Consider the following 16,333-nt stretch of genomic DNA (forward strand, 5'->3'; position numbering starts at 1 on the left):
AGGCACCGTTCGCGAGTTATTCGCGAAGAACGCTGACCAACGAGAGACCGCTGACGCCCCGCCCTCGCGACCACTGCCGCTGCGTCGGCTGGCCGGCGCTACGCGGCATTGGCCGCAAGGGCGAGGCGCCGGCCGCAGTCGCTCTCCGATTGGTCAGCGTTTTTCGTTAATAACTCGTAAACGGTGCGGCGGATTGCATTTTCGCTAACGAAACAGTTACTTGAAATTACCTCGGGAATCCCTCATTTCCGGATTGCGAGACATTTTTGGGACACCCTGTAATTGGGACACTCTTTTATTAAGCTTAAGAATATATATATTCTTCTTAAGCTTAATAAAAGAGTGTGCAAAAAGTACTCGGAAAGAAGTGGCGAAGAAAAACTGTTTTTAACGAAACCGTTTCCGTACAGTCACTGTAACAAGTATCCGTGTCCCGTGTACTCCCGGAGGCTCACTTTTTCTACGATCGATTCAGCGTGGAAAAAAAAGAAATGTCGTCGTGAAATTGCGTTTCAAGCATTCATTGTGCCTCGTTCGGTTGAAACCGGTTACGATCTGCCGCTGATAAAGACCGGCAACACCGGCCGCTGTCGACTGCCGTCGAGCCGATAACTGCGCATCGACAAACATAAAGACGCACACACACATACACGGCCCAACGTGTTTCACGCTCCACGAAATTAATATCAGCACCCATATACACTATGACACAGAATTTATTATTCCTCGTAAGCAGCGAACGTACATAATTCAAATATGTATTTTTTTTTTCTTTCACTTACAAAATATCTATGCGCATTTTAATATCGTACCCGGTCTGTGTTTTCTGTTTATTTTCCCGACGATCGTGTCCTCGTCAGGACGTGTCGTGTTATTTTTCTTCGTTTTTTTTTCTTTTTTCTTGCTGTTTTCCAGTATTAATATCGATGGATTTTACAAACGGTACGCGCCACTACCTAACTATAAACTCTACTTAGGACCGTCGTCGTCGTCATCGTCGTCGAAACGAACATTTCTAACAAATGGGTTGTCCTCTCCGTGTTGTCCATAATAGCGTGGCCGGACCTATGCAAGAAATCAATGTCGTTCGATTCTCTGTTCTCGTCGACTCGGTGTGCCAGAAACACACACGCACGCTACATAACCGGTATGACGGTAATTCGCGCGCGCGCGCGTGTCGCAACAAAATGGGTCACTTAACCAGGAACACCTAAAAATGCGTCGCGCCGATCCCAGCCGCAGTAAACAGAAACCTCGAAAGATAACCTTTCCTTTCGTTATTCTCATTCGCAAAGAACCGTTCAGCCGGAACCGTACGTGCTTCCAACAATTGATTTCGTCTCTTAAGAATGCGATCTTTCTCAGCTTCTTTGCCGTACGTCGCTAAAAATATCATAATAAATTCGTTAAAAATGTGATATAAAAATTTAATAATAATATTAACACGTTGAACGCCCAGCATAAATTATATATGTGAATTTATATATATTATTATTATTATATTATATAATAATATATATAATAATAATATATAATATAATTAATAATAATTAAAATAATTATAATAATATATATTATTATATTATATGTTATTATTATATATATAAAATTCAAATATAACGTATTGTCCCGAGTGTCCAGAGTCACTCTAATTATGTTTACAATGTTTCAACGAATTCCATCGTAACTAATAAAATATTATAATATTATAGAAACAAATTTAAATATAAGTATAATTTGTTAGTATAAGACTGCAAAAACATAGCCGTCACCCGGATATGGGTGACGTGGCGTTCAACGTGTTATAAAACGTTAAAAGATCCATTCTATGGAGAAAAAAGAAACAAAGTCGCTGCGATGTTCCCGTTTACGTGTCCCACCCTGTACATTTGGGGGCAGCGATACAGCAAAGTAGAAGCAGGACCACGATCAAAAATTCACTGTTGGACAGTTCTCGGGAAACATGTCAAATAAGAAGGTTTGATTCACTCATTGAGGCCTCGCTCGGCTACCTCGTTGTACAGCCAGCCCCAAAAATTCGCCCCGTTCGAACATGTGCCAATGGCGAAGAAAAACGGCGCGCAGAGAAATGGAGAATTGTTCTCGGACGCGATCGCGTCTAACCTCTCGATAAATCGTTCCCTGAGAATTGTCCATTTCTCGTTTTGCTCGGTACTATTAAGAGAGTTCAACAAATACAGGGTGTCCCGAAAATGTCTCGCAATCCGGAAATGGGAGGTTCCCGAGGTCGTTCGAAGCAACTTTTTCCTTTGCGAAAATATTCTCCGACGCTTCGTTCACGAGTTATCAACGAAGAAACACCGACCAATAAGAGGCGAGCTCGGCTGGCGCGCGGCGGCCCAGCCAACGAGCGCGCGGAGCCCGGTTCCGCTCACTGGCTCGGCCGTCTCGCGCCGAATGATCTCGCCTCTAATTGGCCACTGTTTCTCGTTAATAACTCGTAAACGACGCCGCGGATCGCATTTTCGCTAAGGAAAAAGTTGCTTCGAATCACCTCGGGAATCCCCTACTAGACATTTTTCGGACACCCTGTACATTATCACGTGACCCGGGAAGAAACCGGGGGCGGGGACATTTCTCCGGCCGCGCCGTCGAACGGAATCGAACACGAATCCTTTGTGCGATTACGATCGAAGGGTGTCACTTGTTTGCATCCCTTTCTGTAGCCCCCTCTATTTAAACTCTATCGTACGGCATTTACCTCCGTAGCGTCGCGCGACTCCGATCATCCTCGGGAACAGTGAAAGTATACATTCGTTTTCGTTAGCCGACGATTCGCCGTTGTCTAGCGACCGGTTGCGATACCGAGTGGCGGGAATTCGAACGCAACGTTACGGAGGAAGAACACAGCGATCGTCCCTCGACACGTTTCGGAAAGAAAGATTCGACGGATCTTCGCCCGGATCGGAAATCGTGTACAGTATTTCGTATTCTTGTTTGTTTCCATGTACACTTTTCCCTCGTTAGCGTCGCATGATTTCCGAGCAGTGGCGCGACGCTACGGGGAGATCTCGCTCTATGTATGACGCGCGAGATGATGATGCTGTCGAAGTAGTAGTGTAGTTCACGGGGTCGGCCCGTGTCTTTCTCTCTCTGCATGCAACACATTCGGTGTCGTTCGAACGTCTTGTATAAAAATTATATATACATTATTATCTAGTCGCCCACTTGTACGATGCACACACGTCTACGTATGAAATGTATAACTCTCTGTCATTTGTCCTCGTCGTTATAGTATTATAGTATATAAATTATAACAATTCCTAGCCGCCTAGTCGAAGAAGCATGCAAACAAATACCCCTCCGCCACCCTATCATATATATATACTATACGGTACGGTATTTTCTCTTAAGTAATTCATAACGGCCGTGTCGCAGAAAATACCAATTCGAAGGACGCGAGCCTCTCTACACGGTGAACCGCTCGTTTATAGGCTGGCCACCGTGCTGTTCTTTCGCCTGTTAACCGGCGATGATTCTCCTATTGTCCATTATTAACGTCTGCAGCTTTGCTAGACTGTGGATTTCGGTCGCGCGGCGGCGTTTACAAAAAAATTCTCTTACGTTCCTATCGTCATGACACGATAAAATGTATAATAGTAAGAACAGAGAGAGAGTCGATGAATTTCGTTTACAAAAATATCAGTTCACAGAAGGATCCGCAGTCTAGCACGCAAGCTGAGTCTTTTTCTTTTTACACAGGAAGTATGTATGTATGTATGTATGTATGTATGTATGTATGTATGTATGTATGTATGTATGTACCAGTCGACGACGCGAGCACACACACGATTGTATTATTATGTACTATGAAAAATGATTCTGGCCAGCCGGTTAACAGGTCGACGGATCGACGAGCCGAGTGTTCAGATTCGCGGGAAGTTTATGGCAATAAGGAACCCGGCAATAAGGAACAATGTCAAAATCGAGATCGGATAGTTTGACAATGTTTGGTACGGACGTCTTTTGTCGCGCGTAAAACGTATTCAGTTTTCCGTGTATAAAACTACAAAATATATATAGACGTTATACAATTACAGGCGATACGACAGGAGAATGTATCTCTATGTAAGATTATGTCTCGCGAAACAAAATACGGCGGAAAGAACCGGAAAGTGTGCTCAAGATCGAAAGAACGAATACATTCGGAAAACTTTTCAGAGTACGAGCTTTAATCGTAGCTTCCCCAGATCCTTCTTCTTATTCGTCGCGCTCTATTAAACTGTTAATCAGTTTATTTTTTTTTTCGTCAGTCTCGCTTTCAAAGAAATTCTCGAGAAACAAGTGGGGGAATGATGGCGAAGCGATCAAAAAGCCGATTAACAGACTATAGCGCAAGCTTTGGAATCGGGCATCAACGTCGAGCACACCTTCGAGCTATCCTTCTCAAGCTAAAAAATACTCGTGACGATCGAAGGTTATGTCGTGTCTAGTAATCCCCGGTAACGCTTTACTCGTGGACCTCGACAGAATTTCCCCAGGGAGAAACGAAACGTACCGAACGGATATAATAGAAGCTTTAGAAAAGGAATTTCATTTGTACTTTTCATTCCTCGGTATCTTGTATGGAGCTTGAGCAGATTGCGTTCCCTTATTTGCACGTTTCCTCTTTCCTTTATATTTCTTTTTTCTTTCTTTTTTTTTTGTTTCTCTCTCTTTCTTGTTTCGCGATGTTCAGATCTGCTTACATCTGTTGTACACCTCGACAATGAATGTCCAGTTATTATCTAATATTATTTTAATAACAACACTTCTTCTCTCCTTAGTCTATGTAAGCTAAAAGTAATTCGAAAAATTATATTATCGTAAGTATAAAAAGTAAACTTTTGATTTCAGACAACAGAACCTATTTAGAATAGGTCGATACACTTTACAAAAGTAATCGCGTTAAGTACCGGTACGAAGAAGACGAATTCTCTTGGTAATTTTGATTGTGCGTACGAACCAATGGAAAAACATAACAAAAAAGAAAATTAAAAATAGGCCAACATTCCTATCGTCTGAGTTTAAGTAACGGAAATGGCGCAGCGTTCTCCTCTCCTCTCTCTCCCTCTCTCTCTCTCTCGCTGTGTTTTATTTCATAATTGAAAGTTAATTATAGAGAGTCGCAAGTACACACACTGCTCCCCGCTGTTCGCCATTTTCGTACCTAAATGTAGTTCGCAAGTGATAAAAGGTGTACGATCCGTTCTACTACAAACGAACAAACAGACAATCCCGGTCGAATATTTCAAATATCGTGATGCATGTCGGACAACAATTTCATTGATCGCTCGAATGATATTAAAATGCGGTTATTAAAAGGTTGCACCTCAATTTTACAAAAAAAACGTCGACGCTGGTCGTCGTCGACCTCCAACATAATGTTACACGTTATTATTTTCAATAAAAAATCAAATTGCACCACCTTTTGTCACTATAGAACTATCAAACATAGACCACTGTACCCCGCCAATTCTAAAAAATTTAGAAGAGGAAGAGAGTGGTCTGCCTTGCTTGCTACTTGGTCGCCTCTGGAGGACAATCAGGCTGATTATTTGGGTGAGCGGCAGTAAAGGCTGGATGATTCTCTAAATGACGGTCTACCCTTAAAATTGTCGGGAAAGGTCTCAGATCGACGAGAAACCTCCTCGCGTTGAATATTTGTGGTATCAGGCAACAGTCTGCAAGTGTGATTTCGTCGCCCACGCAATACTTTCCTGCACTCGACGACAGTAACTTTTCCACAGCTGAAACAGCATAATATTGGTAATTCCGGAGCTGCTATACACTTTCTGTTGTTCGTTTGTGTTGCTCGTTACCTGTAAACCCTCTGGTAATCCAGTGCTGTGCCCATTCCTTCTTACGTTCTTCCCCAACGTAGATCAGCACGATCAAATTCTGCAGTGGTTGAATACCGCTGGCTAAAACCTCGCAAATCTCTCTGACTCTGGCTCTTTTCACCGGATCCGCAGGCATCAAAGGTCGGTGTGGCCTGGTTTCTTCCAGATATTGCAAGATATTCAGCTGTAACGAACAGGTTTTTAATCGCATTGAATCAGAGCTCGGACTACCAGGCCAAACGATCGCCGTACAACCCCGAGACACTTACAGACTCTATTAGGGTGTGATTGTCGATGTGAAGTGCGGGCACCTGCTCCATCGGATTGATCTCGCGGAACTCATTGGAATGTTGTTCTCCTCCGTTCTTGATCAGGCTCACCGGTTTTATATCGTATGGAATTTCCTTCAAGTTTAGGGCTGCGTAAAAACACTGTATTAAGTTGTCATCATCGTACACACACACACACACGCGCGCGCGCGCGCGCGCGCAAACATATTTACTGCAGAATAATTTCTAATTCTCGTAATTTACAATTTACCCTCTTGACACCGAGTGAAATAGAGCAGTCTTCCTAAACGCGCGAGAAAACTTCAACAGCGACATCGACGTCAACGAGACAAAAAGAAACAAAAACACTGTTTTGTTCTGTTTTCGAAAAACAGAATCGAGATCAACGTACGCTATTTTTTACTTACCGATTCGCACTCTCCAAGAACAAGAGCTCCGCCAATAGGAGTATAGAACCGCCTGCGGAACGAAACAAGCAAAGTGGTAAATAATCCGGAAATAGAAATGTTAGCGATGTTTACCGGCTCCGCGCGGTGCTTTGACAAAGCTGTCGCCGGTTAGCCCGAGGCCGGTGGAACCGAATGGCTCGATCCGATAGTCGCCGGGAACGACGACCGCGAGGGACGACGAACGGGCATAATCCGGAACAGGTACGTAGAATCGGACGAATCGCGAGAAGCGCAGGGACATCGATGGAACGAGAAATGGTCTCGCCGGCAAAGGGAAACCAGCGGCAAGAGAGAGCGAGAGATCCCCCCGGCAAGGATGTCGGCATCCAACGATTTTTAACGGTATTAATCGACTCGTACCTTTCCCATCACGGACATCTCGTCAAGCCTTCACGGACGGACTCGTCTGCTCGTTTCTGTGCTCGATCAATCGGCCACGACCAAGCTGCGGCTCGCGAACCTCTTCGAAATTATTCGGAATCCGTTCAACGCGCGAAATCACTCCTCCCTTCCCTTTTATTCGATTGCCAGACGTCCCGTTCCAATGCCTCATTCTACTCCGGGGTCCGCGCGACCAATCACCGTTCGCTTTCCGATAGGAGCCAGTGCTGTACGATACGAACAATATCTCCTGTTTATGTGTTCGCGAATTTTTGCTAATCCAGCCCGGCGACCTTAACCACGCAAACGCGCCTCGCTCTCCCGTGCTAACGAACGTCCCAGATGTTACGAAAGATTCGGCACGTCCATCTTGTTTTCGATCTACGAAAAAACAGGGACTTCACGACATGCCCGATTTTTGTGATAACGCGAAAACATAAACATCGTACTACCGACCGTGGAATGGTTCCGTATTTTTCCTCGTTCGTCGCAACAAAGTCTCACACGATTCCATTATCGTTGACTATTTTAATTTATCCGTTGCGCAACATGTTGTTCTCTGCTGAGACATTATTAAGCGGTCTTGGAAAACTGGAAACGTGGATTTTTATTTGTTGTTGTCGTTAGTGGCGCAATGATAAACGGCTTTTGAATTGTATAACGTTCTACAAAGAAATTAGCATCATTTTAACATAACATAGTGGCAAGGGGGCATTATGCATGTGTGTCGGTGTTCTAACGATGTCTCATCAATTATCGTATAATTCTACTAGCGATTCGGTTTATTTGAATTACCATATTTATGCCTTTATATATATTTATATCTTGTTTTTCTTTTCCAACATTTGTCAATCATAGTGATTAGTCTAATCTACCGTCAAGAGAATTATATAATTTTAGCTTTCGCGTTGTTCGTTCCGATTTGGAATAAATTTCCTGTTCTACGTTTGTTAAACATTTATTATTTGTAAAAGATGAACGGCGCGAATCGTTGGATAAAAGACAGTAGTTTTAATTAATGTCACATGTTACCTTTCTAACAAAAAATACATGTACGTATGTCATATGTTTTTTTTTATTTACAACAACTTTTTTTTTACCTACAACAAAATGTCCAAGTTGTTTGCCGATTTACCGATTATATAGTAGTTTCGATCATATCGCAACAGAGGGCAAACTGGCAACAGCAAACTAATAAAATAAATACTGTCGAATTGTTCTATTCGATGTTTTCTCAACATTTTGAATTATATTCCTTATTATTTAAAAGTGCTTATGAAATTTTTCAAAAGAAATTGACAGTTCTGTCATCTGGCATGAAATGGCCTGAAACAAGTTGGTTAAGTATAGTTTGGACATTGTGCTACAGTTGGCGTCACCGTTTACCTTCCGTAAAAATGATTTGTCTTCGATCTGATTTAAAATAAATATTTTTTAGATTTTCCTTACAAATGTATATTCTCAGAAACGATTAACAGAGAACGACGTGACATATGATTAATATGATTTCGCTGAAAGGAACGATAAGTATGTTTTCTTGAAGAAAGCACGTTATGCAATCATAGTTGTCGAACAGTTGATGTAAGCTGGTGTAATTTCATCATCGATTAACATTTTTAAGTAAAAGTTACTCTCATTTGCTTTCCATTCACGATGTTATACTAACATTAATGCTACATATTGTAGGTTATGTTATTATTGAGATAGTGACCAGTGTACCATGTGCTGTACTACATAATATAAAATACAGCAGAAGTGTACCACCCATCGGTGATCAGTGCGCTATTCAACGTATATGAATTTTGTGCACTCTAATAAAAATTCCTAAAACATCGCTGATCAATCTTTCTGTTCAGATATCTCGTTCTGTCAGCGATTATTTCCTAAACTTAAATTTGTATTATTGTAGTTGTAAAGCCGTGAAATGGGTTTCTCCGATTTCATGAAATGGTTATGGAGTAAAAGAATGCGAGAAAATAAAGATCATAAAAGATTTCTATCTCTCGTTTACGCTTTCCTTGCGTGGAATACTGTTCTCTATGCTTATTATCAGATGTGCGTAGAAAAAAACTATGTAACCACCGAAGACCAAAGTATGTTTTACTTCTGGATCTACACCTGACTGTCTCTCAGAATTATCGTGTTATATAAAAATTATGCATTTTGCAGAAGCTGCTTTAATGGACTATCATAAGAAAAAGAATGATAATATCAGAACTATAGTTTTTCATGGATTCACTACGGTGAAAGATGATACCATACCCCAAACAAAGGAAGAAGAAACGAAGGATGAGAAAGTAGTGGGCTGGTCTCATAGAAAATTTCTTGGATGAAGTTTATTGAATGATAATTTATAAAATAGATTAAAAAAAATAAAATTTAACTATGTTTATGCTACTCGTAGATATAAGTGTAATAGTGTCCTGGTCAATTTCTTTCGATCGCTTACAGGAACTCTTGATCCATGAAAGATAACGTTTTTCAACATTCTCCCGTTTCAGTTTCGATCATGAGAGAGATTGTCGTAGTGCAATTGCTCCGGACGAGGAACTGGAGGTTTCCGGATTTAATTCTTTTAGTCTTTGCTCCATCTCGCACAATAAGGCTGACCTAAATCAACAATATTAGAGACCACCGTACGCTTTGCCGATGTGTCGTTACAGTGTGAAATAAGTGTTCGAACAAACCTGTACTCCTCGTAACGCATAACAACTTCCTCTAACTCTTGTTTATACAATCTTGTAAGCATGGCATTGAAACAGTCAAGTTCGGGTAAACGAAAGAGTTCCCACCTTAATTTACGGTCTAACGCCACCGAAGCTCTACTATATACATACAACCAGTGAGGTATTTCTTCGTTCAAGTAGGGATTGGCTGGGACCAAGACGCTATGGGAATGAAAATGTGTATGGCGTGGTGGTGACACTACGCGAACTGCTTGTATCTCATGGGGGTAACACGGGTGTTCATATTGCGCCTGTCGCGTGATATGACTGAAAATAAATGGTACACCTCTATAATAGTTTGTTATGATACGAACAACCGCGTAGTAAGAGCTCTATTTAAACTAAAATTTTTCAATGGCTCAAGCGCGAACCCTCCGTTGTACTCACTTAACATAATAAACGCCATATTCGGGTGACTCTATTCTTTCCCAACCCGTGGGCAAACCTTCTTTCTCAAGAGGATGAGACCAATGAGTGGTTTTCGTGTTGTGATCTATATAATATTTTCTACCCCTGAGAGTAAAATCGACGGACCATCCGGGCGGCAGTGGAAGTTCCTCCTGCTGTTCATTTCTAGAACTTGATCTCTCTGAGTGGCATCGACTATATCTTAGAAATACAGTAAAACACCTATATATTTTTCATCGTTGTAAATCGGCCGAGTACACTATCATTGTTATACCCCGTATTCTGTCTGTACACAGACTGATTGTACTCCTCGTAACCAGAATCGATGTCAAGCGACTTGTAAGGCATCTGCGGTGTTTGAACTCTGTCCAAATGGTACTCCGATCCTGCATACTGATTCACGTATGTATGCGACATAGCAGGCGACAGTCCAGAATGATACATCGGAGTAGCAGTACGAGATGGTAATCCGTCCCTTGTGCTTGTATTAACAGACAAACTAGCAAATCTAGATAAATGAAAATTAATTTGAAAGTTCTTCTCGATGCACTATACGTACGCGCGTATATTATACGAAACTACCTTTGCGCCAGATCCGGAACAGAACTATTCGGCGTATACTTTCCCTCGTGACTACCTAAGCCTACAGCGCTCATTGTTGTTTTAGTGTTTCCAAACTTTTGTATCATAATGGGCTGTTGTGGGGTGGACTACACAAAAATGAACGTTTATTTCCCTAGAAAAATTTATACGCGTGATTGCTATTTACCATAGACGTAGGGATAGTTGGATGATTGTTACGATTCCTCGTTCTTCTGTTGGGCTCTGTAGTCCATACATTAATGACTAGAAACGCAAAATATTTTGAAGAAGGAAACCGGATTACAAAACACTGTCACGCTATAGAAAAGTTACACGATTCACCGACAAACGTTCGCAACGAAAATAAAAACAACTTACTAGGCATTTCGGGCGGCGTTTCCTTCTTAACATATTTCCCGACGACTCCTTCCTTGATCGTCCGAAGATCTTTATTTTTACGGGACAACATAACGACAGCGGCGGGTCGAACGTCAAATCGATAGATCTCCGACGTTTAGGAAGGATTCGTAACCTATATCGGCGCGGCTCTACCAATGTCTCATTGGTTTCAATGTGCTCAACGTGTTTTTCAGTCGATCCTTAATCTTTACATTTTTATAAGCTTTTCTTTCGCAAACTGTCCGAAATGTCAATTTTTCCTTAAATTAAACACTGAAGACACATATCTTTCTTCTCATGTTGCGAACACTCGTGAAAAATTGGCACCCAGGCGCTAGGCACTACCCATGAGTAATCATCGGCCGTGCATTTGGTATGCCCATGGTTTAAAGCGCAAAAAGTTTCGACGAAAGTTTTTCGAATTAACTTGGACGCATATGTCGATCCGTTGATCTTTCAACTGTACAAATCGCTATCGACTGTAAGCGCTGTAAGTAAACGAAACTTGTCCGATGTCATTCGTTCGGTTATAAATGCTGATAAACGTGTTTATTACGTTATCCAAATTAATATCAATGTGATACGATCAAATTATTACACAAAATAAAAGATTACGATACGATAATAAATAGAAAGAGTAATCTACATAAACGGTTTTCTCCGACCTAAGAGTTACTTTTGGGAAAGCTTAACCTTAATTGCGTAATTTTTTTTAAATATTTACGCACGCGTATTGGATACGGGTCTGCATAGTTAATATACTGCGCAATATAAAGTGCAAATAGAATATACATAATTCGTACAAATACGTGCGTACACTAAAACGTAAACAAGTAAAGACGAAATAATCATTAGAAATACAATTATAGCAGAATTTCAATTATCTGGAATGCCTGATTATCCATAGCAAGCGATTCTGTTTCACCATTTTTATCCCCACCATTTTAATGCGCATCCAGGCCCGCGCAGTTGCTTTGGAAGGAGAACGGGAGATGATCGAGAGAGAGGGAGACACAGAACGACCAGCGAGCCTTTATGTGTGCGTCCACACGGACGAGACATCCAGGCCGTCTCACTTTACCGTGCTTGCGGTCTCGCTCTTTTCGCGCATCCGTTCGCCTGACGCTCCATCTGGAACACGTGGCGCGATATTCGACTTGTATTTCTCGCCCCGTAGGATTCTACAGGGTGTCCCAGAAATGTCTCGCAATCCGAAAGTAGGGGATTCGTGAGGTCGTTTGAAGCAACTTTTTCCTTAGCGAAACTGCAATACGTGGCTTCGTTATTAACGAGTTATTAACGAAAAACAGTGACCAATCAGAGGCGAGATAGCTGATAGCTGGATTGTAATTTGGAAATAATTACAATAACGTGCAAGAAGTACAACAAATTATATGATCGTACACATTTAAAGTTGATTACATATTTAAAAAATTGAAGGGACTTCGATTTATATTTAAACCGTTGGAGCATACACAGTAATTGGACCTATTCCTGCACGCTTTTCTTACTCCCTAAGGTGGCGCGCCATTTCACTACACATCCAATCCGCGATGGATTCTATCTCAGCGATGAATCGTCAGCCAATCAGAGCGAAGAAAATTTTTATTTTCACCCTCGCTAACGGACCAAGCTGCGGCCTGGGGGTGTGGAGGGGGTAGGCACGGTTGCTGTATACCTATATATGCTTTGAGGTTAAATCACGGAACTACGCAATATAAAGTGGCCAATAGCGTGCAGCCAATTTTGTTTTCGCGCAGTTTTCAATTATTTTATATTTTATCCTGTAACTTGGAAAGAAAACCGATAGTATTATTGTTTTATTTGTTTGATCTGCCACGGTTGAATTCGAAGCATATTTCCGTTTCAATCTCGACTACTTTAGAAGGTTTATCGTGATTTGCTGTACAGATTTACGTAAACGCGAATTACTCTACAGTGAAATATCAGTTTGGTGGCAATTATGTAATTACTCAGGACGCCACATATGCAAATTTCCGCGATGACTTTTGTCACCTTGCTGGCTCGTGCAACCGCACGCGATCCTATGTACACATTATAATGTTCCCGCGTGTAAGCTGATGTAAGCACAGCGGTCTTGTCTGGTGGCAGTAGCAAAATGACAGTTATTACTTAAATCGGGGAGAGTAAATTACAATTAACCGTGAAAGGGCCGCTGCACAACAGCGGAAATACTTTTCGTTATGTATGTTCGATTTTCTAGCTGTACCTATTTCAAACCTTTAAATATATCGGAACACACGAAATTTTGTAACTGCCTATCGGAAGATTGTCGTTGCGGAGAGGACAATGGTAAAAATCATTCTACTTCCTTCCTTTCGTAAATAACATATCAATGTTTACCTGTTTCTCCGTTTTGTTTCCTTGAATCATTTTTATGTTGACGCAATGCGCATCGATTAAATATTATGTACATGTTCCGATGGAAATTGATATGATTTTTGTGTAGACGCTGAGTTCGAGTGGGAATGGGACAAAGACAACGCCGCGTCTGCTATTGTTTTATCAGAACAAAATCTAATTGTTCAGTTTCATAATGGTGTCAGTTTTGGTACATCAGCAATTAGGGGTACTAAAATGTTGGAGAAAGGGAGACATCACTATTGGGAAGTAAAATTACTGACACCCACTTACGGAACAGATCTTGTGAGCATTCAATGCGAGCGTTCAACATTCTCAGCAACGTACGTGTAACTTATCTTTCGTCATTATTTTTAGATGATCGGTGTCGGTACAGAGAAAGTCGATATGAACGGCAGTAAGTCTACATTCTGTTCGCTTCTTGGGTCGGACCAGGAATCTTTCGGCTTTTCTTATTTAGGGTATATACAATACGATGGTTGGAAGAAGAAATACGGATCTACTTTTGGTCAAGGCAGCTTAGTCGGGGTACATTTGGACACCTGGAAGGGTACCTTGGAATTTTTCCTGAACAGAAAATCCCTCGGTGAGCTAGCGCTTCATGAATGGATACTATCACAAAAAAAAAACTGGCGCGATTGCTCTAATTACAGCGGTATGTTTTAGGTATCGCTTTTACTGGATTGAGGAACACGATGTTGTATCCCATGATGTGCTCTACGGCTGCAGATACTAAGGTGCGATTGGCATATTGCAGTTCTGTACCTGCTTCTTTGCAGATGGAATGCTTATCTATGTTAAAACCGTCTCAAAGAGAGTATTTGCTGAGTATGTTCCCCGGATTGCGTTATCTTCTTGACAGCATATTTGCAAAGATATTAGAAACAGATATAAGTAAGGAAATAATTTTGTTATGCATAAAATTGATACAAGCTTTTACTATTGCTCGGATCTATGGGTATATCTATGCGTATACCCTGATACGAGGGTAGTAGGAGCTTCGATGTACATTCATGACTAATATCATAATTTTACTCTTTAGGTGACGATGATTATGACGACGATTATGATCTGAGGTTTCTCGACGAGTATGACTTTGCTTTGGTGGGTGCTGGTAGGAAAAGAAATAGAAAAGCCTTAACCAAGCCTTAATCAACAAAACGATGCAACATTTTTTTGTATGTTTTCACTACAGACATATATGTAAGGCACATGTAACATATGTAAATACTGAATGCGAGCTTATTTAAGTTGCAACTGTTGGAATAAAGTTCTTCGAGATGTTTTATATGTAAAGATAGTAGCATATTTGGGTAGATTTAACGCACAGATCGATACAGTGGTCTATCACGTAAGTAGATAATACTTTATCACATTGATAAAACATATTTTATCTCGCGCATAATTTTAGTATATACAACGATTCTTAAACTACATGCAAATCTTTTTCTTTGGTGATTTCCTTGGATACGCCTTGCGTTTCGACTTCAACACGACGGGGGCATCTGTGTCGTTAATTTTTGCACAAAATACTACAGCCTGTGCCCATCCAGCTAACGGGCCCCACAATTTTCGCAAATGATTACCCACTTCTTCGTTGCTAACCGATTTTTGTTGCCTTAAATGAGGCAAATAATTCGCCATAGCGATTTGTTTGATATGGGTATCTACTGGGACAGCTTCCAAATGACCCAAAGACATCAAGCATACACAGTCTGAAACTTTCGGGCCAACACCTGGAAGCGTAATTAACTCTTCCCTTGCTTTACTGTAGGATACATTGTTATCTTTATGTAAACTTTGGAGCCATTTCTTCCCGCCAAGTTTTATCAAAGTTTTTGCAGTTTGCGTTATATATTTCGAACGGTATCCGAATTTCTCTTCTTTCAGTTGTTCCTCAACGTCTTGCTTTGCTAGCGCTTCAATGGTTGGGAAACTATAGTAATCTTTATCTTCGATCGAACAGATCTTTTCACCGAATAGAGAACATAGTTTTTCTACCATCGTCGATATTCTAGAAAGATTACAAATATAAATATCTAATCAAATATGTTCGACCTACAGCAACGAATTCGACATACCTTCGTATATTATTGTTCGAACTACATATGAAAGAGAAGACATTTTCAACGACTTCTTGATTCAATATTCTAACACCATTCGTTTTATCTAACGACTTTTGAAAATGTTCGTCCACCGTACTCCATTCTTTGCAGAGGTCTGACAACGACACGTCTAATCTAAAGTACTGAGATAGAATATCGTTGTAATTTTTGGAATCGTTTAGTGGACCTTGGACAGTGTACGATAAATGCGTATTGTCTTGCACGAGAGTCCAAACGTATCCATCAAATACTCCTCTGTAGCCATCACTCTCAGGAACCCATCTGAAATATATTATATTCAATTGTAGAACATCAAAAAGATTACATAAATTTAACGAATTAATCATGAGTGAAATCATGAAATTTCCACCAAAGTTTTGTCGCAGAAAAAATGAGCATTCTTTCTGAAAATGTTGGTTATGTACGACGTGTAATGAGATTTATAAATTTATTAAATAATTTACCTGAAACTTTGGCCACCTTTCAAAGTGATCCCCAAATCCAACTGTTCCCGCGGACAAGCGATCTTTCCCTGCATCGACTTCACTTCATTTTCATGCATCGTAATGTCTAATCGCGACAAACTTTTGAAATAATATTTGCTGTACACTTTTAATCGGTGGCATTTACCACTCAATAGTAAACACCTGTAGCGCGGAATGCTGTAAATGAAAAAAAAGGCTAAGTAATCTCGCAATGTTTATCGCACCGCTGAACCGCTCACCGACGAACCGCGTGTTTTTAGAACTCGGTTTAGCGCGCGCGTCG

The 16,333-nt window shown here is 40.9% G+C and overlaps 5 protein-coding genes across 11 annotated transcripts in view; 2 read left to right on the forward strand and 3 right to left on the reverse strand.

Annotated features, from left to right (window-relative positions):
- pasilla (RNA-binding protein Nova-1-like protein passilla) overlaps window positions 1-9,360 on the forward strand; it is a 38,393-nt gene extending 29,033 nt beyond the window's left edge. For all 4 annotated transcript variants that reach the window (XM_033472105.2, XM_076527752.1, XM_076527753.1 and 1 more), the window contains exons 6-7: window positions 8,873-9,056; window positions 9,133-9,360. Coding sequence is in view for 1 of the 4 variants with exons in the window: in XM_076527753.1 (XP_076383868.1) it covers window positions 8,873-8,878 (6 nt within the window). In the remaining 3 variants the exon portion in view is untranslated. The remainder of the gene's footprint in view (window positions 1-8,872; window positions 9,057-9,132) is intronic.
- LOC117221365 (putative maleylacetoacetate isomerase 2) lies at window positions 4,012-7,590 on the reverse strand. Its single transcript, XM_033472269.2, has 5 exons — window positions 6,943-7,590; window positions 6,541-6,592; window positions 6,113-6,261; window positions 5,823-6,027; window positions 4,012-5,750 (listed from the first exon to the last, which is right to left on the reverse strand). The coding sequence occupies exons 1-5, from the start codon at window positions 6,958-6,960 to the stop codon at window positions 5,521-5,523; spliced, it is 654 nt and encodes a 217-aa protein (XP_033328160.1). The 5' UTR covers window positions 6,961-7,590; the 3' UTR covers window positions 4,012-5,520.
- On the reverse strand, window positions 9,273-11,193 carry LOC117221361 (protein salvador homolog 1). 3 transcript variants are annotated; one of them, XM_033472262.2, is made up of 7 exons: window positions 11,058-11,192; window positions 10,867-10,943; window positions 10,680-10,807; window positions 10,372-10,605; window positions 10,077-10,298; window positions 9,651-9,956; window positions 9,273-9,573 (listed from the first exon to the last, which is right to left on the reverse strand). In XM_033472262.2, the coding sequence occupies exons 1-7, from the start codon at window positions 11,146-11,148 to the stop codon at window positions 9,471-9,473; spliced, it is 1,161 nt and encodes a 386-aa protein (XP_033328153.1). In that variant the 5' UTR covers window positions 11,149-11,192; the 3' UTR covers window positions 9,273-9,470. The 3 variants fall into 3 exon arrangements, with proteins under 3 accessions (XP_033328153.1, XP_033328152.1, XP_033328155.1); XM_033472261.2 differs by having other exon boundaries at window positions 10,077-10,319; XM_033472264.2 differs by lacking the exon at window positions 10,867-10,943 and having other exon boundaries at window positions 10,077-10,319; window positions 10,680-10,833; window positions 11,058-11,193.
- Window positions 11,194-11,426: 233 nt separating this feature from the next.
- On the forward strand, window positions 11,427-14,756 carry LOC117221364 (SPRY domain-containing SOCS box protein 3). Of its 2 annotated transcripts, none has more exons than XM_033472268.2 (5): window positions 11,427-11,568; window positions 13,549-13,745; window positions 13,818-14,046; window positions 14,127-14,354; window positions 14,503-14,756. In XM_033472268.2, exons 2-5 carry the CDS (start codon window positions 13,677-13,679, stop codon window positions 14,610-14,612), a joined length of 636 nt encoding a protein of 211 aa, XP_033328159.1. In that variant the 5' UTR covers window positions 11,427-11,568; window positions 13,549-13,676; the 3' UTR covers window positions 14,613-14,756. The 2 variants fall into 2 exon arrangements, with proteins under 2 accessions (XP_033328159.1, XP_033328158.1); XM_033472267.2 differs by lacking the exon at window positions 11,427-11,568 and adding an exon at window positions 12,811-13,391.
- Window positions 14,609-16,331, reverse strand: Ogg1 (8-oxoguanine DNA glycosylase). The gene is made up of 3 exons (XM_033472266.2): window positions 16,030-16,331; window positions 15,542-15,847; window positions 14,609-15,474 (listed from the first exon to the last, which is right to left on the reverse strand). The coding sequence occupies exons 1-3, from the start codon at window positions 16,125-16,127 to the stop codon at window positions 14,892-14,894; spliced, it is 987 nt and encodes a 328-aa protein (XP_033328157.1). The 5' UTR covers window positions 16,128-16,331; the 3' UTR covers window positions 14,609-14,891.
- Between the last annotated feature and the right edge of the window lie 2 nt (window positions 16,332-16,333).

This window comes from Megalopta genalis, unplaced genomic scaffold, assembly GCF_051020955.1.
Source record: "Megalopta genalis isolate 19385.01 unplaced genomic scaffold, iyMegGena1_principal scaffold0037, whole genome shotgun sequence".
Classification (NCBI taxonomy): Eukaryota; Metazoa; Arthropoda; class Insecta; order Hymenoptera; family Halictidae; genus Megalopta; species Megalopta genalis.

What these genes read in the sequence shown, in the direction of transcription:
- LOC117221365 (XM_033472269.2), bottom strand. An exon ending in TTCTTGGAGAGTGCGAATCG is followed by an intron (nt 6,262 to 6,540) that starts GTAAGTAAAAAA and finishes GTTTTTACGCAG; the next exon opens with CCCTAAACTTGAAGGAAATT. An exon ending in GATTACCAGAGGGTTTACAG is followed by an intron (nt 5,751 to 5,822) that starts GTAACGAGCAAC and finishes ATGCTGTTTCAG; the next exon opens with CTGTGGAAAAGTTACTGTCG.
- LOC117221364 (XM_033472267.2), top strand. Translation starts at nt 13,283, where the DNA reads ATGTATGTTCGATTTTCTAGCTGTACCTATTTCAAACCTTTAAATATA. An exon ending in TCGTTGCGGAGAGGACAATG is followed by an intron (nt 13,392 to 13,548) that starts GTAAAAATCATT and finishes ATTTTTGTGTAG; the next exon opens with ACGCTGAGTTCGAGTGGGAA. An exon ending in CCACTTACGGAACAGATCTT is followed by an intron (nt 13,746 to 13,817) that starts GTGAGCATTCAA and finishes CATTATTTTTAG; the next exon opens with ATGATCGGTGTCGGTACAGA.
- Ogg1 (XM_033472266.2), bottom strand. Translation starts at nt 16,127, where the DNA reads ATGCATGAAAATGAAGTGAAGTCGATGCAGGGAAAGATCGCTTGTCCG. An exon ending in AAAGGTGGCCAAAGTTTCAG is followed by an intron (nt 15,848 to 16,029) that starts GTAAATTATTTA and finishes AATATATTTCAG; the next exon opens with ATGGGTTCCTGAGAGTGATG. An exon ending in TCGAACAATAATATACGAAG is followed by an intron (nt 15,475 to 15,541) that starts GTATGTCGAATT and finishes TAATCTTTCTAG; the next exon opens with AATATCGACGATGGTAGAAA.
- LOC117221361 (XM_033472261.2), bottom strand. Translation starts at nt 11,148, where the DNA reads ATGTTGTCCCGTAAAAATAAAGATCTTCGGACGATCAAGGAAGGAGTC. An exon ending in CAACTATCCCTACGTCTATG is followed by an intron (nt 10,808 to 10,866) that starts GTAAATAGCAAT and finishes ATTTTTGTGTAG; the next exon opens with TCCACCCCACAACAGCCCAT. An exon ending in GTGTACAGACAGAATACGGG is followed by an intron (nt 10,320 to 10,371) that starts GTATAACAATGA and finishes AAAAATATATAG; the next exon opens with GTGTTTTACTGTATTTCTAA.